Source organism: Erythrolamprus reginae, chromosome 2 (genome assembly GCF_031021105.1).
Source record: "Erythrolamprus reginae isolate rEryReg1 chromosome 2, rEryReg1.hap1, whole genome shotgun sequence".
Classification (NCBI taxonomy): domain Eukaryota; kingdom Metazoa; phylum Chordata; class Lepidosauria; order Squamata; family Dipsadidae; genus Erythrolamprus; species Erythrolamprus reginae.
In genome coordinates, this window is record NC_091951.1 from 237019513 (window position 1) to 237044157 (window position 24645).

General features: G+C 37.8%; 1 protein-coding gene across 6 annotated transcripts in view; it reads left to right on the forward strand.

Annotated features, from left to right (window-relative positions):
• Positions 1-24645, forward strand: part of RNF38 (ring finger protein 38) — a 108655-nt gene that overhangs the window by 42851 nt on the left and 41159 nt on the right. For all 6 annotated transcript variants that reach the window (XM_070742277.1, XM_070742279.1, XM_070742276.1 and 3 more), the window contains exon 2: positions 19679-19749. Coding sequence is in view for 3 of the 6 variants with exons in the window: in XM_070742276.1 (XP_070598377.1) it covers positions 19679-19749 (71 nt within the window). In the remaining 3 variants the exon portion in view is untranslated. The remainder of the gene's footprint in view (positions 1-19678; positions 19750-24645) is intronic.

Consider the following 24645-nt stretch of genomic DNA (forward strand, 5'->3'; position numbering starts at 1 on the left):
GCATGGAAGCAACACCCCCACCCCCCCGGAAATCTCTCTCTTGCACTTCCTCGCATGAGATTCAGTGTGGGGAATAGTGGCCCGCCACTGGATTCACTTAAGAAATCTGGCAATACAGCTCATAATATGGAGCAGAATTCACTTAATAACACTCTCACTTAGCAACTGAGGTTATGGGCTAAATTGTGGTAGTAAATCAAGGACTACCTGTATAAATAGCTCAAAATGAAGACAATCAAACATTAGATGTTGACCTAAGGGAATGTTTTGTGATATGTTGTATTATGTCATAAACTGCTCGATGATAATTTTTAGGTCATGAAATGTTTTATAAAATTTGCCAAATTTAAATTTTACAGGACTTATGGATCCCAGATTTTGAATTTGTCCTCTGTTAGCCCATTTGCCCTGTGATGCAATGTTTTACCCAACAGTGTTAGAAATATATATGGTCTAAGGAGCAGTCAAAATCTTACACATATACACACAGACACACATATAGAGATAGAGAGATTGGTTTCTTTTTCATTCCATGACAACTGATACTCAGAAGCACGCTCGCTAGAAATAAAATACAGTTGCTATAATTAATTAGTATTGCTAAGCTACTCTGTATAAATTGTCTAATTCCTTAAGCCATTAGACATACGCCATCTTGTACTGAAGTCTACAAATTAATTTGATTTTCTGTAAAAAAGAAATATGTGCACATCTGTCTTAGATTCACTGTCAATCTAATGCCACAATTTTTGGGGCTGTTTTTGATCGGCCCATATCCTGGTGTCCTATAATCAGTCTGTCATTCAAGTATTAATCTGGCCTAACCCTTCTTACTGTCCTAGCCAAAGCAAATTAATGTAGGTTCTCCATATGGAAGGCACTACCATATTGTGATGTTACAAAACTAGTTTACCATTGGTTCAGTTTTCATACATTGTTTAGCATATTAATGAAACTTGTAGTATAATAATCAACTTTACTAATAAAGCTTAATTTTTAGAGGAATTTGTGCCTGAGAAAGTCAGAGAATTACAAGTTAAAGTATTTAAATGCTTTTTAATTTTAATATTGTTCTAAATCTTTAAACATTTCACTCTGTTATCAAAGCATGTGAATGTTCGTGTTTTTCTGTGTGAGACCTAAGGAAAAAGGAGAAATTAGCTTTGACGTCACGAAAACGTCCTTCCTGGTCGGCCGAAACGTGGCCTCCAGGAAGGACGTCTTCGTGACGTCAAAGCTCCGCCCATAGAATTCTGGAATTCCCCACCTCCGTTTCAGCCTCCAGATCGGCCGAAAATGCCGGCCGATCTGGAGAACATCGAGAAGACCCCGGCTGTTTCAGAAGGTGGCAGGCGGGTGGCAGCGCTTCTCGGCGGCCTCCCGAACCCAAAAAGTTCGGGTTCGGGTTCGGGAGAACGCCGAGAAGCCCCCTGGCTGTTTCAAAAGGTGCCAGCCGGGCGGCGGCGCCCAGAGGAGTGCCATTTTGCGATCTGTGATAGGTTCATAAGGTGAAAAAAGTTCGTAAGAAGAGGCAAAAAATTTCCAAACCCCGAGTTCGTATCTTGAAATGTTCGTATCACAAGGGATTCGTATCACGAGGTACCACTGTATTTATAAAGTAATAAATATATTTCTATCTACATTTCTGATAGTACTCTTCAAAAAAAATGTATTGCTCATACAGTTTTACAGGGATAATTATTTAGAATTCTGTTCCTACCACGACTTGCTTATACGTATTTTGCTAGATATTTGGAACCAAGAGTTTCATTGGACAATATTTTTGGAAGAATTTCTCATAATCAAAGCTTCTAGTAAAAAATAAAATAGAGAAGCATTTCAACATATTTATTTGCCAATTTGTATATATACTTGAATAGAAAATTCAAAAGCAATAACATAATTCATCAGCTTTTAATAAAAATTCTTAGTTGTTTCTTTGACATAAAAATGTACAATAGCAAACCAGGGCTGATAGTGGTTGATTGTATCATGCTTTGTGTATAGGAATTCTGGTTTAGTTGTCATTATTTACTGTTTAAAAAATTCTCATATAACATAGCTAAGGAAGTCCTCCACATAAGATCCAAGACTGACATTTTAATTAAAATATTACACAAAATCTCTCTAATGGTGATATTTTTCACCATTATTTTTGGTGATCTATAATAGAGTTTATTTTTAGTGATATCATACAATAAACTATATACAAACTATTGGTTTAATATTTGGACAGTGGTTTAATATTTGGACATACAGTAATACCTCGTCTTACGAACTTAATTGGTTCCGGAACGAGGTTCGTAAGGTGAAAAGTTCGTAAGATGAAACAATGTTTCCCATAGGAATCAATGGAGAGCCAATAATGCGTGCAAGCCTATTAGGAAAATCCAAAACATTAAGGCTTAAAAAAACAACAACTGGCGGGCAGATGCGAACGGAGTGGGGGGAGGGACAGCGAGAGGTGGCAAGAGGTGGCAGTCCCAACGAAGCAAGGCGAAAAGAGCCTCGCTTGAACTCCATAAATCCCTGCCTCTCGTTTTTGTCCTTCCCACTCTGCTCATCTCCCCCACACCTTTCTCCTCTCTTGAGCTCCATGAGTTTTTGCCTCCCGTTTTTTGTTCCCCCTCTGCTCATCTCCCCCACACCTTTCTCCTTAAGATCCATGAGTCTTTGCCTCCTATTTTTGTCCCCCCTGCTCATCTCCCCCACAACTTTCCCATCTCTTGAGCTCCATGAGTCTTTCCCTCCCATTTTTGCCCCACACTCTGTTCATCTCCCCCACAACCTTCTCCTCTCTTGAGCTCCATGAGTCTTTCCCTCCCATTTTTGCCCCCCCCCCACTCTGTTCATCTTCCCCACAACCTTCTCCTCTCTTGAGCTCCATGAGTCTTTCCCTCCCGGTTCCCCTCCCCCACTCTGCTCATCTCCCCCACACCTTTCTCCTCTCTTGAGCTCCATGAGTCTTTCCCTCCCGTTTTTGTGTCGTCCCCCCCACTCTGTTCATCTCCCCCACAACCTTCCCCCATGCAGTTAGGAAGGGGGGAGTTTGTCACTGGGATTCAAAGCAGTACTGGCAAAAATGAAGGGAACCCCAGCGAGGGGAGCCTCAGGGAAATCCCAGCAACGCAAGAATGGGGCGCTTTGGCTGGCAACGGATGTTCGGAGGCGGGGAATCCCAGGGAAATCCCAGCGCTTCGGTGCATCCCAGCGGCGGCGGCTCGGGTTCGTAAGATGAAAATAGTTCTGAAGAAGAGGCAAAAAAATCTTAAACACTGGGTTTGTATCACAAAAAGTTCGTATGAAGAGGGATTTGTAAGACGAGGTATCACTGTAGTTGATGGTTGTGTGCATAGTTCCCTCTAAGCTGAGCAGTGAGCAATCGCTCACTTAAAAATCATCATCAACTCAGAGTTTTCCAAACCTGCCCAGAAGCCGCCCAGTCCCGAAGGGACTGCCGCTCAGACACTATACTTTTCCGCCCACTCCTCCAAAAAATTAGAGGGAACACTGGTTGTGTGGGTAGGTGATGTATTTGTAACATGGATTCTTTAATTTTAATATAAACAGGATCTCTTGTGTATGCATGAGCATCCCTATTGCATTTCATATTCAGAGTAATGTTCTGGTAGGTGAAAGGAATTGGCCTATCCTTGCTTGCTGTTATGGGTTCCTAAACCATGCAACTAATTTTTCCTATATTTTAAAAATAAAGAGTAAGGTTCAACTATATAAAATGTACAGAATGATTCAGTGTCAGATATGCTACATATCCAAATTGTAATTCTAGATCAATTACTCAAGAGTGAAATTAATGCATTCCATTCAGATTTATGGTTCAGCTTGTTATTCACTTGACATTTAATTAGGTTTGCATCTAGTGGTTCTTGTCTTCAATTTATAAACAGAACAATTTATTTTAAGTATCTTTATTAAAGAACAATGTTAGTTAAACCAGTGTCATGGCAGATAATAGATACCCTTTTTGATTAAGTGTATGATAATTCTTGCATGCAAATGGATTTTGGGATGTAAATGCATGGGCTGAGGTTCCATGTGCATTTCTCAGATGAGCTAACAAACAATACTGGACAATAATATTGTATTAACCCATGTTTATCTCTTGCTCTGGACTTCAACAAATGAAGATTGATAGACCTAAAATGATAGAACTTGCCACATATTCTTGCATTTCCAGATTGGGAAGCTGTGTTGCTGGAAAACATTCCATATTTTCTCCTGAAAGAGTTTTCACTCTATTTTTTATTATACATAGATACATAGATTCATACGTACATACATATATATACTGTACATACATACAGTAGGAGTGTGTGTGTGTGTGTGTGTGTGTGTGTGATAGGAGGACTAGATGATAACGTTGGTAATAGATGTAACAATGCCAAGTAACAGTAACATCAAGAAACAATATGAGAAGTTGGAGAAGTAAAAGCCTGAAGGTAGAAATAGAAAGGATGTAGAAATTAAAGGCCAAAGTAGTCCCAGTGGTGGAAGAAGCATTTGAGACTCTGAATACTAAATTGGAGAATAACTTTTAAGAGATCTCAGAAACATCAGAGCTCTTTGTCCAGAGGAGTGCAATATTAAGAATATAAGATTTCCTCCCTCCCTCCCCCCCTCCCTCCCTCCCTCCCCTCCCTCCTTCCCTCCCTCTTTCTCTCCCACCCACCCCCATCCCTTGAATGCTTTTGCTTGTTAAAGTTTTCCTTACATTCTTAAGGTTACTTTTTCATATGAAGCAAATGATTTATTTATTTATTTAATTCTTAGACTTATAAGATGTTGACTGCTGAATATTTGCACAAAGTGTGCAGGAAAGTTAGAAGGATCTCAAATTGGAAGGACAATTTCACGTCATTCCAGTAAGAAGAAATAAGGAGATGGCTTAGAAAACTGTTGTGGATGAATAGGGGGCTTCCATCTCATAGGAGTATTAAAAAGAACATGTGGGTTTCTGGTAGAAGAAGTAGCCCCCAAGCATCTGGCCACCAGGGACCTGTTCCTAGTGCAGGAGGAGGCATGGTTTCACATGCTGCCTACATCCTGTGGAAAGAGGCCATAACCATTAAACCAGTCTGTTATGAAGATATTTTCAAACTCATTCCCATAGACACCTTGTGGTTTTTTTGTCAACTGCTATTGCATAAGACACATATTTTAAATGGTTGATGTATGATGTCCACAATTGTTATTGTTTAGTTTTATTGCCTGGCTTTTCTTCATTCCATGATTATGGTAATTACAATCCCTAATAAGTGCAACATATTGTCTGTTGGAGTAGTAGTACTATAGGTTATTCTTCATGATACTTCAGTATGAAGACAAAGATATTCTTCATATGCCACAAACCTAAGTTTCTGATTACAAGACACAATACAATGGAAACATTATTATGACAAATTTGGAGAAGAGTAAAACTTCACTGGCAGATTCTCTTCTTCCAACTATTCTGTAGTAAGAGATAATTATGCTAGATTGAATTTTCCTAGCTGGTGCCGGAGGGTTTTTAGCCCTTCTAGCAAGAACTTATTCTTTCAATTCAGCTCTGAGAAAATAGAGGCTTTGAATCTCCCTTCCTGAAACCAACAATAGACAATATAAATCTTGTGCTAATATGTAAACATGAAGTTACTGTGCAAACATGAAGTATTGCCCAAGGAGAAATTTTTAACAATATACTCTTTTTAAAAATGCAGTGGAGATCCATCCATCTTTTCAATTTGTGGGAGAAGATCAAAAAGAAAAAGTGATTGACTTGCTGTATAGATGGTGTCACTGAAAAAAGTCACTTATAACCAGTTTTTATACTTTGGTCACGTGATCAAAATTAAAGTGCTTGACAACAGGCATGTACTGCACTGTCCTAGGTCATGTGATCATCATCTGTAACTTTCCCAGGCAACTTCTGACAAGCAAAGTCAGAACCCAGATTTGATTAACGACCACATGGTTTATTTAACAACTGCAGTGATGCGCTTAACAACTGTCCACAAAGGGGTCCCAAAACGCAATTGGCTTAACAACTTCCTTGCTTAGAAATGGAAATTTTGAACTCTGTTGTGGTTGTAAGTATAGGATTACCTGTACTACACAGCTTAACACATTTCCACATACAGTGTTCCCTCGATTTCTGCGGAGGATGCGTTCTGAGACCGCCCGCGAAAGTCGAATTTCCGCAAAGTAGAGATGCGGAAGTAAATACACCATTTTTGGCTATGGACAGTATCACAAGCCATCCCTTAACACTTTAAACCCCTAAATTACCATTTCCCATTCACTTAACAACGATTTACTAACCATTATTACTGGTACTCACCATTGAATAAGGCACTTAGTGATCCTGATATTTATAAACATAATTATTTATTAACAATAAATTTTTTTTTTGTTATCTATTTGCAAAAATTATTAGTTTGGCAATGACGTATGAGGTCATCGGATGGGAAAAACCGTGGTATAGGGAAAAAACCGCGAAGTATTTTTTAATTAATATTTTTTTGAAAAACCGTGGTATAGGCTATTCGCGAAGTTCGAACCTGCGAAAATCGAGGGAACACTGTATACCAAAACCCAGGTACAGATAACAACACGGGATGGTTTTGTTCTAAATTACAGGAAAGCCTCCTGGGGGGGGGGCAAAATTTAGAGTGACAGGCATTTACTGTCCCTACTGGTTCTGATTGCAAGGGAAGTGTGCGCTTTGCTCACATGCATACTTGCTTCTCTCTCGCACACACACACCCCACCACGACATACAAAAGACCTGGAAATGATCTTCTGTGCATGCACACAGGGGGATTTTTTGCAGGCCACAGTGACCAGAGGACTGGTTTGGGCATGTGCACCACCAGTCATCGCTACCAGTTTGGCGAGCAGCGGTAAATTTCCGCTACCGGTTCTAAAGAACTAGTCCGAACTGGCAGCGACCCCCTTCTGGTGACAGGAGTCATTCTCGCTCTGAGACAGGAAAGAAGTATGGCAAAAGTGGGTTGGTGGATGAGCCATCTAAAAAGCATGATCTAAAGATCTAAAAATAAAAAGGCGTTGTAGTTTAATGCTGTCATAGTTGTCTTTAACTATTTTGTATTGTTAGCTTTGATTTTTAACTGATAGCTGCATAGAGTTGTATTCCTGTGGTGCGAGGGAGAAGGAAGTGGCAAATTATCAGGGCTTTGTACCTGGTATGGCAATTAAATCCTGCTTCCTATTTAACAGCAGCCTGGAATCCTATCTCCTGTAAATGCTACTGCGGAGGCCAAGTTTTAATCCTGGGCCTCTTCCTGCTGCCTTTTCTAATCTAATCTATAGTAGTCTATTTCCCATTCTTGAAGGTTTCTGCAGCTATCTGTCCTTGGTTTACAAACAACTTTCCTTAGAGTAAGAATCAATATTTTCTGCCTCGCCAGCCTCAACCCTTACATAAATTTAAAGAAGATATCAGGAAAGTTAAATCTCAGAACAAGACAGCATTACTGAAGGAAGTTAGGAAAAACAGTCTCCCCCATCCCCAAAATATAAAAAGAAAAGACTTTTATAGGTTACCCAGTGAAGATAGCAAAATTCTGACATTGCCAAGAAAAAGGCATAGATGCTCATCTCTCAGAGCAGGATGGAGTTTTGGAATTGATATAAACATGGATGCCAAATGCCTATTTACTTTTGATGGATTTAAATTTCCATAGTCAAATAAATGGCATTTTGTTTGCTGGAGGAACCTGATAATGATCTGTCTGACTGAAACTTTGCTTTTGGTAAATCCTGTAGAAGGGCAAAAGATAGGCGGATGGAGGAGAAAAGGAGACAAGTCAGCTTGATTTTCATACCTAGGAAGATTTTAGAGCAGATTGGAAAAAAAAAAAGTTACTTGTATTGCATCCTGAAAATAATGCAGCAATTGGCAAAAGTCAAGGTAGATTTATATTTGTTAACTTGACTATCTATCTATCTATCTATCTATCTATCTATCTATCTATCTATCTATCTATCTATCTATCTATTAGATTTGTATGCCGCCCCTGTCCAAGGACTCGGAGCGGCTTCCAACAAACAATACAATCTACAAATACAATGTTAAAAACCATTATTTATTTTGTGAGCCGCTCCGAGTCTTCAGAGAGGGGCGGCATACAAATCTAATAAATAATAATAATAATAATAACAACAACAACAACAACAACAACAACAACAACAACAACTTGACAAGCTATTACTATAAACAAATAGTAAGTTGACAAGCCATTATTTGTTTAATAAACAATTCCTTGTAGATTGGTAGGAATATTGCAGATTTAAAATTTCAGTAAATGTATTGATTTCAGTAATGCTTTTGATGAGGTACATTAGAATGAAGGATGAAGAAGTAGAGAAAATGCATATATGAAATTGACAGAATTGGGTAAAACAGTCTTCTGAAGTAAAACAAAAAACTGAAATATGTGATATATATATTTTAAAAGCTGAATATGTAATAGAATAAACTGTAATGAATACAAACGATGACTTATTTATTTAGGAAAAATGCACAGGTATAAAATGGTAATAGAACTTTTGAAAATGATTTTGAAAAAGTGACATCTTTGGAAACTAATAAAGGAGCATCTTATTTGGGGGATGTTAAGCCAGCCTCCCTCCCTCCCTTCGTAATTGCATAAAATGAAATTGATAGATGAAAGCCAAATTCTTTAGACTAGGAATAAGTAGTCCTGCTAATTAAATAAAATGAATCTAAACATTTAAATTGTTTTGATACTTTTTGAAGATTGATGAATTTTAAACTACTGTCCCATCTTAAAATAAGTGTTATGCAGGAGAGTTATTTGAAAAATAAAATACAGGTATAAATTCTGTCTATTCAGGCCTGGTAGAATGTGGTCAATTTATCAGATGATTTAGGAGGCACTATGCTGCATTCAAAACTAGAATTTTCACATTCAGCTGTGATTTAAGATGGAAACCTTTTTGTGCCTGTTTAGTTATGAAATAGTTACATCTGACTTAGAATTATATTTTGGCATAAGGTGTAAAAAAAATTCTTCCTAACTATCAGCATTAAAATGAACAGAATTTTTAACACAATAGCTGCTGGACATTCTCCCTCCATGAAATAGGAATTCTGTCATTATTATTATTATTATTTATTTATTTATTTATTTATTCTCCAAAGACTCGGGGCGGCTAATGCTTACTTGTTTGCTTAGCCCAGGGGTCCCCAACCACCGGGCCGCAGACCAGTACTGGGCCGCGGGGCATGTTGCACCGGTCCGTGGAGTCAGCAGCTGCCGGCCCTCATGCCGCCACCCCCTCCCTCCAGCGCTTCGCCTCCTGCCGGGCAAGAGGCCTCGGGAGGCAGGTTCTGCCGGCCACAGGACGATGGATGGGACAGAGGGGCGGGAAGGACTGAGAGGCTCAAGCCTCTTTTGGCTTCTGCTGCGGGGCGCTTTTGCGTTTTTGGCTGGGGGGAGGCAGGAGGGCCAGCCTGACCCCCTCTCTCCAGTGCTTAGCTCCCGCTGGGCAAGAGGGCTTGGGAGGCAGGTTCTGCCGGCCACAGGACGATGGCGGGAAAGAGGGGCGGGGAGGACCAGCACCCCCATGCTTAATACCACCCCCAACCACGCCCCTTTCCGCCCCCACTGGGCCATAGAAAAATTGTCTTGCTGAAACTGGTCCCTGGTGGAAAAAACGTTGGGGACCACTGGTTTAGCCAACATTTGAAGTTCGGCCTATGTTAGAGGACTCAGCAGGATTTTAAGCCTAATTTAATTTTTAGCCTAACAGAATAATGTACAGTACTGAGAATTACAAAATATGTTAATTTTTTCTTGGGTAATTGATGAAATTAATGTTATGTTTAATTACTTCCAGGCCACAATTTACTTTTGTGTAAATGATTAAAAATCTAAATGTTGTGAATAAAAAGAACTATAGAGTAATTCATTTCTTATGGATTTTACTGCACTAGTACAGAGGAAGGGCGTCTAGTTGCCATAAGTTAAATATCAGGTAACATTTGGCTCTTGGAGTTGCTCATGTATCATTTCCAGTGTCTCAGTCTACATTTTTTACTGTTATTTTGAAATGGAACTAAGAGAGATCATTGAAGTAATAATCTTAAAATCATTTTATGTGCTGCATTTGAGAAAGAGGATGAGTCTGCTGAGAGGGGCGGCATACAAATCCAATAAATAATAATAAAAATAATAATAATAATAATATACAGATGTGGTTACAACTTGAAAAAGTGAAATAATAATTTTCTAGTGCAGAAAAATTTGTAGAATGTCTTGAGGCAAACAAATCACCTGCTTATTTAATTTATTAGATAAATCAAGCCTTTGCTTAGAAAGGATATTCAGAATTTATCTATATTATTAAATTATCCAGATATCCTTTGTGATATCGAAGCAGATTTCAGAACATTTCCCCAACATTATGTAATGAAGATTTTTTTTAATAATAGCAAATAAGAACTGAGCTTAAATATTAACCTTCATGAAACAAGACTTGGGACAGATGTTTGCTAATTAGAGCAAAACCAAGACAGGCAGGAAGGGTAAAGCTAATTTGTCTGACAGGCCATGAAATAACACTTTTATTTAGTCTGGTATAGCAGTCTTATAGACTAAAAGCATAAATTGCTGCACTAAGCGCTTCCATCTACCATAACTCTGCAAAAGAATTGCTTCATGGTTTTGTTGAGTTTTACTTTACACATTCTTCCGTTTTAGTGTGCTAAACACTTTGTACATTTAAGCTATTTGAAGCCTGTCATTTCTTATTAAATCTCACAAGAGTGAACAAGTTATAGGTGTTTAACAATGATTTTGAATCATGAAATTTTTAGCCTGCCCCCAAGTGTTTGAAGATTGCCAATTAATTAATCCTGCAATATATTGTATTTATCCTCTTGAGAAAATATTTGAATCAAAGCTGAGGAGAAAAAAAATCAGAATTGAAAAATGGAATGGCATTCTTGTATTAAAATATGCAATTATACATAACATGAATACAGTGTTCCCTCAATTTTCACGGGGGATGCGTTCCGAGACCGCCCGCAAAAGTCGAATTTCCGTGAAGTAGAGATGCAGAAGTAAATACACCATTTTTGGCTATGGACAGTATCACAAGCCTTCCCTTAACACTTTAAACCCCTAAACTACCATTTCCCATTCCCTTAACAACCATTTATTCACTATTATTACTGGTACTCACCATTGAATAAGACACTTAGTGATCCTGATATTTATAAACATAATTATTTATTAACAATAATTATTTTTTTTGCGATAACAGCGCTGATTGGCTAAGATTTCAGCCAATCAGCATTGGCAGATGAAAGTTTGCCGATGACGTATGATGTCATCGGGTGGGAAAAACCGTGGTACTGTATAGAAAAAAAGCTGCAAAGTATTTTTTAATTAATATTTTTTGCAAAACCGTGGTATAGGCTATTCATAAAGTTCGAACCTGCGAAAATCGAGGGAACACTGTACTTAATTTCTTTGGCTATGAGGTTTAAATATTAACTTGAGATTATTAAAACTAAAGGGCTTAAATACAGTATATTTTTGGGGAAACAAGTATGTAATTGAGGCAGAAAATCAAACTAACTTGAGAGAAAAAAAGATACAGGTGGGCAGCTTATTCAGCAGCATGAACTGCGTTGTGCAAATGTGATATGAATTGTTCTGCAATTAATGATCATATTATACCTATGCATAATTAACACAACAGCAATGTTTGGCAAGCACTGAAATACTGTATATAATGTGCTATAAATGGTACAAAAAGTTCCTGGTATACTTGTTTGATATTTTGGATATAGGATGTGAGGATGTTAGAAAGTACATTTGCGAGTATTAAAACTGTCAAGAAAAAGATGCATAAAATGACATAGTAGATTTATATCAAAGAAGTGTGTGAACTCAATAATACACATGGTACCTTTTGTTGCGAAAAATCTCAAGTACCATAGGAGCTTTGAAGGTGAAACCACTAAACTAGCAGATAAATTCTCAATAAATTCAGGGTGTTAGTTTAAACAGGGTTGCTTAGTATATGTGCCAGTTACAGTAACTAACAAACTTTTATTCAAGGGACTGTTCAAATAATCACAATTTAGTTGTTTGATTTAGCAGAAATAATTTTTGATAAGTGTATAGATTTTATTTCATGTATCAGCTGGATATAGCTACTAAGGAGGCAAATATGAACAAGAAAAACATTGTAGTCAGTTATGATTAAGATTAAAGCATTATAGGAAAGTTTACATATTATGTTGTTGGGAAGTAAAATGGTCTGTGTTCAGATTTTCAATGAGTAAGTTTACTTGATTTGATTCCTTCTGCTATTATGATAGATTAAAATTTCTAACCTGAAATGTGCATTACTTGTGTGATCTGTTAAGAGGAGAGTATCTTAAATATTACATGCTCAGGTAAAATAATTTGCATTTCTCTGTATCTAATGTAATGATAGAATATTGTTATAAACATCTATGTTTTCAGTTAGTAACCTTCACAGGAGCATACAAAAGGATATTAAAGGATTGACATTTTAAAATAAAAGTAATAAACGGGGGAAATACCTTCATTATGATACCCTTAAGAAAGAATAGATAATAATAATACGTTTGGGGAGGAGAGTTTTGATTTTTCTTTTAAACTATCTGTGAGTCAGAACTGATTGACTACTGATTGTCTAAACAAGACTCTGCAGTTTTCCTAGCAAGATTTTTCAGAAATGGTTTGCTGTTGCTTCCCAGAGTTGAGATAGAGGGACTGTACCAAAGTCAACCAGCTGACTTCATGCCTAAAACGGGACTAGAACTCACAGTCTCCTGGTTTCTAGCCGGATTCTTTAATTCCACTACCGCAATCTAGCTTTCTAATTTAGTACATTCAGGACAGTTATTGTCTAACGTCTAAAAACAGGGTGAAGCTTACTTGGAGGGGAAAAAATTATATACTGTAGATGTGAACCATTAATTTATAATGAAAGCTTCTACTGATAGTCCACAGGCTGGGACAATTAAAGAAGATTCCCATATAATAAGCAATTGCAAATTGGAAAAGGAAGTCTTTTAGTACTGTGATTTCAAATAATTTGGAGGAGGGGTCTGGCCTGCAGCTTGCTTAGATTTGGCCTATGGGGCCGCCTTGGAAACAGTGAAGGACTGACCTGCAGCGCCTCTACCAACAAAAACGGAGCTTGGGTGGGCCGCATGCAGCCCTCCAGAGCTCTATTTTTGCTTGTAGAGGGTTGCCGAAGGCCATCACAAAACGGAGCTCGGGGCCTGTTTTTGCTGGCAGAGTGCTCAGGCCAGCACAGGCACCCCTGACATGAGTGACATCAAACTGGCCATTCCCACCCCAGCTATGCCCCCCGCCCTCCCGCCAGGTCAAATTCAATCCCTGGTTTGGAGTGTTGGGGGGGGGGGGAACCTAAGCAGTTTGAATGGATGAAAGGCAGGCAGGCAGGCGAATGAATATTTATTTCCAGTATAACAACTGGATGGAATTTTTCACTAGCTATTTTTTTAAGCATAATTGGTGACAGAAGCAATCAGTTTGTATACAGATGAAAAATGTCACAAGCTCAGTTCTTGGCCTCCCCAGTTAAGTTTAAAGACAACTATCTATAAGACCTCCAGAAGCAGCCCACTTGCAACTTGAGAACTTGGGTTTGGGGGTGGAGGTTCTGACTCTAGATCAGTTTACATGAATCCAGATTAAACTTGACACACACATCCTCCCCCAAGCAGCTTTGAACACCTTGGCTGATTTCAGAAGTAGAGGAAGAAAACTTGCCTTACTCTGCCTCCTGCTTCATCAATTTAAGTCAGTCTTTGTAACTTCACCCCAATCACGTAGCAACCTAGTATTTTGAATTTACCTTTCCCCCAACCTAGTTGCAGTTACTGGGAAAAGTACCTAGTTGCAAAAGGTGGTGATATACCTGGATTTCACCATCAAGTTTGTACTGAATTTTACAAACAATGGAGTAATGACAGCTCACTAATTTCTAAAATTAAGGGGTTTTTTTTTGTTATAGTGATACATACCTATCAACATGTTTGTATATTTATGTGGTCATATGTCTATATGTATTGATTGTCTACAATTATGAAGATAGAGATGAAGTAACACTAGTGAGCTACAGCCTTTGTTGATTTCAGTGACTTTTTGGCCTAGGAACATAAACAGTAACCTTAACCTGATTTAAGGAATGATTTAAGATTTAAGTTGGAAAATTTAAGAAATGAACCTATGTGAGCTTCTTTCAATTTTGAATACTAAGTCCCTGAGAATTCAGCAGTATAATAACATATTGTTTTTGTTATGAATGCTTCAATAAAAGATGGATGCCATGTCTGTACAATGTTGGCCTAGACAAAATTGATGTGATGCTTTGGTATTCAGGCTCCAAAGGAATACCATGATAAATATTTTATTAACCAAATAGCAGTGTTTGGAGTAACTGAATGAAATTGAATGGTGGCAGGTCAGAATGGAAAAAGTGCTATCCTACGAAGGCATTCATTATTCATAAAGACTGAATGTCGGATACATTTGAACAATTTTAAATGGATGAGACAAATGTATGGAGGTAAAGCTATTGATGACTTACAGATCCTGATGTCTACTTATTAGAAAGATGGTGCCCATCTCATAAAATGGGGGTTGTGTATCTTTTATATGTTTAAAATTAGAGAAATAGATTATTTAAAACAAAACAAATATGCAAAGGTGGAAATGACTCCAGGTACTGTATCTTTACAGATCAGATGTGAGTTGTAAAAGATCAGAGTCACATGTGAAGGTCCAATTAAACTACATTGTTCTTACATAGCCTATGAACAAGAATCTTCTCAACTGGTAACACCTGCTTGAAGTTCGACAAGGATGAGAAGGAATTCAAGGGAGATTGGTTTTAGTTTGCTTGTGGCTAAATAGGAATTCTAGTCTGTTGCCTCTTTTTACTCCACCCCCAGGTCCTGCCATTTCTGCTTCTACATTACATTAATTGGGAATTTAACCAATCCATCTGTCTTCTCCACTATACAGGGATCGATTCTTGTGTGTCAGATTTTGTAGAATATGGTTGAAAATTTCAGTTCTCCAGGCAATAATCTGTCATTCTGGAACTCACTCATTTGCTGGAAAACTCATAGATCTAGAGCAACTAGATTAGGGTGATTTTATTCCAGACTAAAATGAAGCTATATATACACAAGAGGTCGGCTTACTATTATACCCACGAGTCAAAGTTTGTATATAGGTCTCTATTTAAGGGTTTAAATTCTAGGTTATTTCCTCCCACCTTTCCAGTCAGAGAGCTATTTGGCCATTCTCTTAATAGGCCATCCCATCTGAGGTGCTGGTTAACTTTATTCTTTACATTGTATCTTTTATCTACCTATCTTCTAAACCTGCCTATTTTGGAAAGTTGCTTCGGTCAGGTATATATGCACACATACCAGAGGGTGTGTTCCACTTACCTTCGCCACCGGTTCGCATTGCGGCTTTTCATGCACTTTTGCTTCCACACATGCTCAGTAGCAGGATTCATCCCGAAACACAGATGAGGAGCTGATCAGTTGTGCTTTGGTCGAAGAAAGAAGGGTCAGTATTAACGCAAAGGCAGGTGGGAGGGCCCTTTTTCAAACAGTAGAAGAGGGAGAAGCCTTCCAAACGGGGGGAAATATGCTAAAAAATTATTTCATTTTTATTTTTTTATTTTTTTGTTTTTTCCAATACACAATAATACACAACAATAATAGAGGATATATACGGGTAGAATGTATCAAAGAGAGTATAGCAGAAAATATAAGAGATAAAAGAGATACAAGAGATATAATGGATAGAAGAGATAGAAGAGAAGATATATGAGATACAGGAGAAACTATAGGACAGGGGACGGTAGGCACTCTGGTGCACTTATGTACGCCCCTTACTGACTTCTTAGGAACCTGGGGAGGTCAACCGTAGCTAGTCTAAGGGTAAAGTGCTGGGGGTTAGGAGATGATACAATAAAGATGGTGCCCATGGACCAGCACCAACCATGACCTCACCAGAGGGTGGCTACCGGTTGTAGCAATCCAGTCTGAACCAGGAGGAACCCACCCCTGACACATATACTATTGAGAAGAACACCCTATTGGAATCAGAACTACATTATAGCATATTTCCTTCTGGGTTTAAATGTACCTATAAACTTAGCAGTTTTATGTACTATAACAAAGCAGTGAACTTAAGAATCTGATTGGACAAATTGGGGTCTCATGTAAGGCAAATTCTGTTATCTGATTACTGACTCCTTGTATTAGGACATGTGTATTTTATCACTATATTTCCTTCTGTCTATTTTATTCTTAAATTAGACTATGTATTTTTTTTTATTTTAATTTGATTTAATTTATTGACTATAAGAATAAACTACTACTACTACAGATACCAGTTGATTGCACACATTGTTTGCTCAGGTTTTTTTGTGAGCACCTTTAATATTAGTTTCATCTGGGCATAGCAACTGATTTTGACATGTTGGGAAAACTGGGTACATACAGTATTATCTTCTTTGAGTGACCAGAATCGGGACAGGCAACTTGATTGCTAAGTAAAGCAGTTGCTAAGTGAAACAGCAACTGTGCCTATGATATTCAGCTTTTCTTTGCTTTACAGACCTGCAAAGGTCATAAATGTGAGGATTGGTTGCAAAGTTACTTTTTTATCACCATGCAACTCTGTATGGTCTCTAAACGAGGCAATTGCTACATGAGAGTTACTTATATTGCACAGGAGTTTTGGCAGACTTATTGCAAGTCAAATACAAAAAATGAAAAAAGTTCCACATTAAATTGAACAAGACTATTTACACATTGTCCCAGTAAATTTTGCATTAAGAATAATATAAATACAATATCCAGAGGCAATTTTTTCTGACGTTGACTCACATTGCAGTTCTCATAATACCTCTGCTCTTGTCGCACTCAGACTATTAATTTGCTTTAGAATATGTGATCACAGAAATGAATGCTTTCACAGGGAGCAATAAAAATAAATTTTAATATATCAATTACTGGTGAATCATATTAATCCAACTGCTTTTTTTAATCATAAGTCAGATACTGTATTTAGGTAGTATTTTGTGAATGGCTGGTTTCCAGTACTTTATCTCACTAGTTATGGCTTTCATGGCAGCCATTTAGAAATGGGAAATTTCCCCAGCAACTATTAAGGACAGAATTTGCAATATACAGGTAGTCCTCCACTTACAACTGTTCACTTAGTGACTGTTATGAAGTTACAATGGCAGTTTTGGTACGCAGGGGAAGTTTTCACTGTGGCAAGACACTGTTGGAACTCAGTATTTGAGATAAGGATCTGTGAAACCAAATATAAGAACTGATTGTGTACATTGTCTAAATAGGAGTTTTTAAGTTGTCAACAAAAGATACTTGCAGATTGGTAAAAGATGGGTATGGCCTACCAGAAGCTAATTTTATGCAGTTAGTGGCCCAGTTTTAAAACTTGTTTTCAAGAGATCAAAATTCAGCATTTTGATCATGTGATCATGGGGATGCGGTAATGTTCATAAGTATGATAAACAGTCTTAAGTCACTTTTTTCAGTGCCATTGTAACTTTGAACAGTTGCTAAACAAATGGTTGTAAGCTGAAGACCACCTGTGTAAAATATAGAATATAATCCTCCCAGTAAATTGAACACAGGACGTCTCCATTCACATTAATTTGGATTTCCATTTCTTAAAATTACAATTTAATGATATGGTAGAGGACCTCAGTGCTTATCCGGATCTAGTTGTCCTAGCTTTGAATTGCAAGCCAAATGGAACCAGGTCTGTTTATTATTTGGTTGGGAAATTCCAGGGAATGCCTGGATGCTTGGTCAGGCTGGGAAAGAGAGAGAGAGAAAAAATTCCCACAAAAAGGCAGTATTTCCATTGGGATTGCCAAGAAAACTGCCTGGGTGTGACATGCAAAAAGCAGAAGTTGAGCTACACTTAAAGGAGAGTTGACTTGGCTCTTAATGGAAAGCCCTGTTTGAAGACACAGTAGAAATCCCAGTTCTTTGCACTTTGGTTTGCTTGAAACAGCTTATTGTGTGCCAGCCAGTATATTTTGTACAGTCATGACAAGAACTTTGTTCCAGTAACTATGGTAAAGCCGATGAGCGTACTAGAGGAATGACTCAGGCTTCAAATGATGTGAATTGGCTCTGATCCATGAACTAGCAGCAAGCAAAGGCCAAGTATTGGGTAGGGCTCAGCATGTTTTGACTGAATGCAGAGTAGTGGCTTCATAACAGAACACTATGTTTCCATACGTCAAGCTAATCAGGAAAGAAAAAGAGCAGGCAGTTAAGTGGGGAAGGAAGTACAAGGGACTGAATTCCTGTGGTATATTAAACTGGTAGCAATGCTGGGGAAATTTCTCCAAAATGTTTTTAGCTTCATCAGCTAAAATATTATTTGAAGTACAGAGAAGGAAGAAAAGGATAAAGGAGTCTTTTTCAGCATTGAGCACTGCACAGATTATTTGAAATAAATTTTGGTTGAATATGGCAAAAATGCCATAATAACTAAGGCAAAGCTTTGTCAGCTTTGGTTTCAATGTACTGCTATTTGGAGAAGCCAACATGGATTCATAATTTGTGCTGCTAGTGGAATTCATTCTATGAATTCAAACAATAATCATATTTTAATAACATTTTGGTAGCAAGATATTTAGAGCACTAATTCAGAACCAGCGATATGACTCAGAAATTGGTTGCTTATAGCTTTTGTCAGAACTTTTGGGTTTGATTGTTCCATAAGGAATATGTACGTGTTCCCAAGATATGTAAAAAAAATTGACACTGATCATTTTTTTTTAGTATAAAGTTATGGCCGTGCAAAAAACATAGTGGCTTATTATAACCTATATTTTAATAATGAGAATTGTAAGCAGATTGATTAAATAATTAGATTATCCTGTTCTTTAACAGTCAATGCACAGGAATGGTGAAATTGTGGCCTTCCAGATGTTGCTAAATTAAATAACTCCAGAAAGGACAACTCTGCTGACTGAAGCTGCAATTCAGCAACTAGCTGAATTAAATATGTTCAGTATAAATCTTAATGCCACCTTGCTTGGACTTAATAATGTGACACAGTGTATTGCCAATTACTTTTAGAAACTATCCATCACGCTTTGAAGACATAAGTTTAGCTCAGAATAAACTATTATTTAGAAATAAATCACCAATTGAAAAAAAAATATCAACGTTTTCATTTGTTCATCCAGTAGCTATTATGCCTGTTTGAAAAGCATATTGTATATGATTTTACATAATGTAATTGAGAAATGTCTAATGTTTAGGATATTTAGGAAAGCTCAAAGCCGTTTTTTATATAACAGTAGGCATATAGCACAGAATCCTTAGAGAATGACCAATTGGAAATAAGATAGTCCTCATATATTTAGATGCCATCCTGTATTTAAGGGAGAAGAAATGGCAGAAATGCTTAGCTATGGGGGGGTTTAGATCTGGGTTGCTAAGTGACTGCAGTGGCAGTGGCAGTTATTTCATTTTCCATTGTAAGTGTGAAAACAACTGAAGAAATTCACAAGGCACATTTTCTGCTTGCTTTCTTCGCAGGTGGTATTGGTGCTTCCTTCCAGTGCCAGCTGATCCATCAAGACCACATCTGTACTGATGACAGTGACAAGGTAATTGAAAATAACAAGAGCTAAGTGCAAGTTCCCATTTCACTCGGGTTTTTTAAATAAATGTTTATACATATTTTAGCTTAAAATGTTACTGTTGGCTAAGGCAGTTTCTTTGTTTCAGTAAGTATACTGATGCACACACATCACTTACATGTTTATATTCCGGGACTATATTTATACACGGGCAGTACAGTGTTCCTATCTACATACAGTTTACATATAAAATACAGTATGAGAGGATGATAAGTCATTTTAACTCATTTTCTTTTACAAATCTTCAATGTTACTGGGTTCAATGGGTTTAATGTTCACCTAGAAAGCTTTTAGCAATAACTGATTGGATATTTACAACTTCAAATCATTAAAGATATTTATGCAAGGCTAGAAAGATTCACCTGCATGCAGGTGTCCTTGACTTACAACCATTTGTTTAGTGATCATTCAAAGTTACAATGGCACTGAAAAAATTGACTTATGAGTCTTTTTTGTACTTATGACCATTACAGCATTTCTTAAGGTCACATGATCAAAATTTGGATGCTTAGCAATGGTCCACTTAACAACCATGTTACTTACTTGACGAAAGCTTGTAAAATAGGGCAAAACTCATTTTAAAATGTTTCACTTAGCAACAGAAATTTTGGAATCAATTGTGATAATAAGTTGAGGATTGCCTGTATTTTCACTTCCCCCCCCCAGGATCAGTTCATGTTAAAACATTTCAGTTCATGTTAAAACAAAATTCATAAATTTTTCACTGAAATACTTTTGCAGTATTGTAGTGGTGTCAAAATTGAAGATAGCAAGCCATGCATTTCATTAATTTTGAAGAAGCAAAGCCCTTATGAAAATATCCTTTTAAAAGTGCATATTTAATACCTATCTGAGTTCGTAGAAGCCCTTACAATTGCTGAAATATTTCCCAGTGGTTGGGACTGGAATTTCATTGACCTGTATGGTTCCATAATCCTTCCTCTTGAAGGAGATTGACAGAACTGTTCACAAAAATTGGAAAAATTAGGGACAAATTTCTTTTTGCAGAATTTCAATTCTAATGTATTATTTATCTCCTTTCTGTTGTACTCTACCAAGCATTTGAGAAACAATTCCTCCATGTGTTCTTTAAACTTAGTAACCCTAACCTCAACAATGACAAAAATGCAATAAATGGCATAAAGTACTGCCTTATAGATAATGTATATATTACTGGTCTATATGTTGTTGTTAGATCAACATGGTGCCTCATGCTGGATAAAAGTGCATTTATTTTAGACTATGTGGAAAGAGGCTAACTTACTTAATACATGATGTTCAAACTAGGAAAATTTGTTGTAACTTTCTTATCTTCACAGGAAAGAACAAGCATACTCTTCTGTTGCTTACTAGACCCATCCTAGGAGAAAATGTTTTCTTTCTTTTGTTGTTCATTGTGGCTAGAAAAGGAAAGAGGGGTAATGTCTGCAGAGTTATTTTGTTCTGCTTTGCTAGCCTACTATCTACAGGACAAGAAGCTTCCATTTTAATTTTTGGCTTTTCCCTTTCCTTTAACCATTTCCCAAGAAGACAGAAGAAGGTGGTTTACTTTCTCTCATAGTGCAAAATTTGGTGAATTTACTCCTGGTGGGATAAAGATCCACTAATTGCTCTTCATAAGGAGTGATAAGGAAGTCATGAAAATGTTCCTACAGCAATGCAATATTGCAAGCTAATTCTAACGACTGCCAGGAGTTCAATTCTCATCAGCCCAAGGTTGACTCAGCCTTCCGAGGTTGGTAAAATCAGGGCCCAAGTTGTTGGTGATGATAGCCTGATTCTGTATACTATTTAGACCAGTGTTTCTCAATTATTTTCTCTTATGCCCCCCCCCCCTAGGAAGACGTAAACATTTTCCCCCATCCCCCAACTCTCCGCTGGGATGATTGTTTGCAATATTCAACACGTTTTCACTGAAAAAACCTCAAGCGGCTTATCAGCATGATTGGGGTACAATGTGTTTAAATGACGCCTTAATTTTTTTGGCTTCATGCTGTCCGCTGCCAATATTTTTAGACACAGTAAACATATTAGTCTTGCCTCGTCTCCTACCGTACTAACTGTGAAGCCAAGCGCTACATATGCTTTGTCATATTTCCTCATCTTAGCTTTCGGGAGATTTACATTTGTCTTATTATCTCCGTCTCTCTCCTCCTTTCTTTTCATCCCAGTTAAATATTTTCCCTGGTATCTCTTAAGGTTTGTTATATGCACTTCACATCTCCTACTTTGTGCGGTGTGCTATTGTACGGTGTAACCCCCCTCCCTATTCCCTGTGGCAAAAAAAGCATGTTCCCCGAGGTCATGTGCCCCTTGGCATCGCTCTGCACCCCCCCAGCCCCCCCCCACTATTTGAGAAACACTGGTTTAGATAGAACTATAATGCATTATACAGCAACCTATAAGTACTATTGCTCATAGTATCTGCTGGGGCTTGGAGAGAGATGAGTTTTGATAGAGTGGTTTTCAGAAGTAGTTTGCCATTGCCTTCTTCCTAGGACTGAGAGAAAGTGACAGGCCCAATGTCACCCAGCTGTGTTTTGTGCCTAAGCAGGACTAGAATTCGTGGTCTCTTGGGTTTATAGCCCAATTCTGTGATCATTACACCAGACTGGCTTTCATTGCCTCAAACAGGTTAATTGAGTCTAGGAATATTATTAGAATCCCCTTGAAACATCAAGGGGTGTCTTTTGGATGCTTTATTCCCATGCTGCTTTCTTAGGATTTATAAGTGGCTGCAGATGTCTTAGTGAGCTGCAGCAGAAGAGGAAAAGGATAACCAGAAAAAACACTGGCATGTCCCTATCAAATTTCCACTTAGCACATGGCTACAACTGCTGTTAGCAGCATTAACAGAGAAAGGTTGGACAGTAAATATATTGCTTGTTTTCTGTAACAGAATGGTGGTGGAAGACCAACCCACTTTTCTTTAAAGAAGGTTTTTTAAAAATGGTTGTAAAGCACTCTGAAAGATCAGTTGCTATATTATTTAACGATATTATCTGTTCTATGACTTAATCCATAGTTACTGTTTACCATGCAGTGATTGAAGAGAGGGCCTTCTTAATAATAACCACCTTCCTTCCATGAAGAAATAGAGGTAGCCCGCAGGTGACCGTCTAATATGCTTATTAACCCAATCAATTGTAGGATAGATACTGCATCAGAGCTAAAATACTACCAGACAATTGAGTTATGTAAAGTATTTCTATGCTGGTATCAATTAAAGTTTTTTTATTCTTGAATAGCTAAAAATTATCCTTTATTGCAGCAGCCCCCAATCTTTTGGACATCAGGGACTGGTTCCATGGAGAGAGGCTTTTCCAAAGACCGGAGGGGGCATGGTTTCATATGCTGCCTGCATCTCATGGGTGGGGCTTTGCTTGTTTGTGCGGACTGGTTTCTGACATGCTCCAGACCAGTGCCAGTGAACAGTTCCGGGGGTTGGAGACCCCTGCATTATTGCTACTATTTTCTATACCATCCTGGCATAGAAATAAAAGGAACAGTTTACACTTTTTTGCTCTTTCTTAAAAATATGCTGACACGCATTACTTTTTCTCTAAGAAAATACAAGAAAACTTTCCCCCATTAATTCTAATTACACTGTGCTCTTTTTGAATGTCCATGTGTGTGCTGCATAAATTTCTCACACCTAAGTGTAGAAGAACAAGTAACTGTGACAAGACAGCAGAATGAGAAATTAACAAAGGCGACAAACCTTGATGACCTAGTTTTGAATAGATTTTTTCATATCATTGGGAAAATAATTTCTTACAAATCCAGGAATATAATACTCTCTAAGACGTGCAAAAAGAATGATAAATTAAAACATTTTAATGTTTCTATTTCAGTCAATTGACTGAGTGAATTTCGGAGGAAGCGAGGCATGCTCTAGGTATATATGATTGTGTTCTTCATTACATATGAAAGACAGAATACAAAGACAGAAAGAAAGAAAGGCAAAAGAAAAGAAAGAAAGAAATTTTTATTACATGCAAATATCTGGATTGTAGAGTCCTCATTTATCCTGAATTGTGCTGTTTTCTCTCTGTCTTGCTTTTATTTTTCAGTTGATGATACTTTTTTTCGTCATGAAAGTGAAACGAATTTATTAAACAATTATTCATACTTAGTTTATGCCAAAAGTATGTTTGATAAGATTCCACTAGCACCCGTTGTCTCAAAACATTTAGATGTATGACACCAAAGGTTATTATTTTAATACCAACTTAAGAAGCTTTTGGGGGAATTTCTTGTTTTGAAATTTGAATTTAAGTGATTAGTGTTTTTCAACAGTTCAATACTATTCAACACAATTAAAGAACAGTAGTGCTGTCTCTAAGCCGTGTGCAGACCAGAAGACTGTGTTTTCTAGTCCTATATTAGGCACAAAGGTAGCTGGGTGTCCTTGGACCAATCCCTCTGTCAGCCCTAGGAAGAAAACAGTGGAAAACCACATCCAAAATCTTGCAAAGGAAACGGCAGGGATGTGACCAGGCAGGTGCCAGGAGTCTGACTCAAGGCACCTTTGTGCCCAAAAATGCTCTCTAAGATGGAGGTCTTCAAGGGGTCATCAAACTTGGCAATTGTGGATTTCAGTTCCTAGAATTCTCCAGCCAGCATAACTATCCTGGCTGGAGAATTCTGAGAGTTGAAGTCCACAAGTCTTAAAGTTGCCAAGTTTGGGGACCCTTGCTCTAGGATATACTTTCTCATCTCGGCGAGGTTTTTTTGCTTCCACACATGCCAAAACACAGGCACACCTGCGGCTCCGTGCGCAATCTTGCTATCTCCACAGGTGCGGAAGCAAAATCACACTGGTCCCGCAAGAACTTACGAGCCGTGGCGGCGAGCGCAATT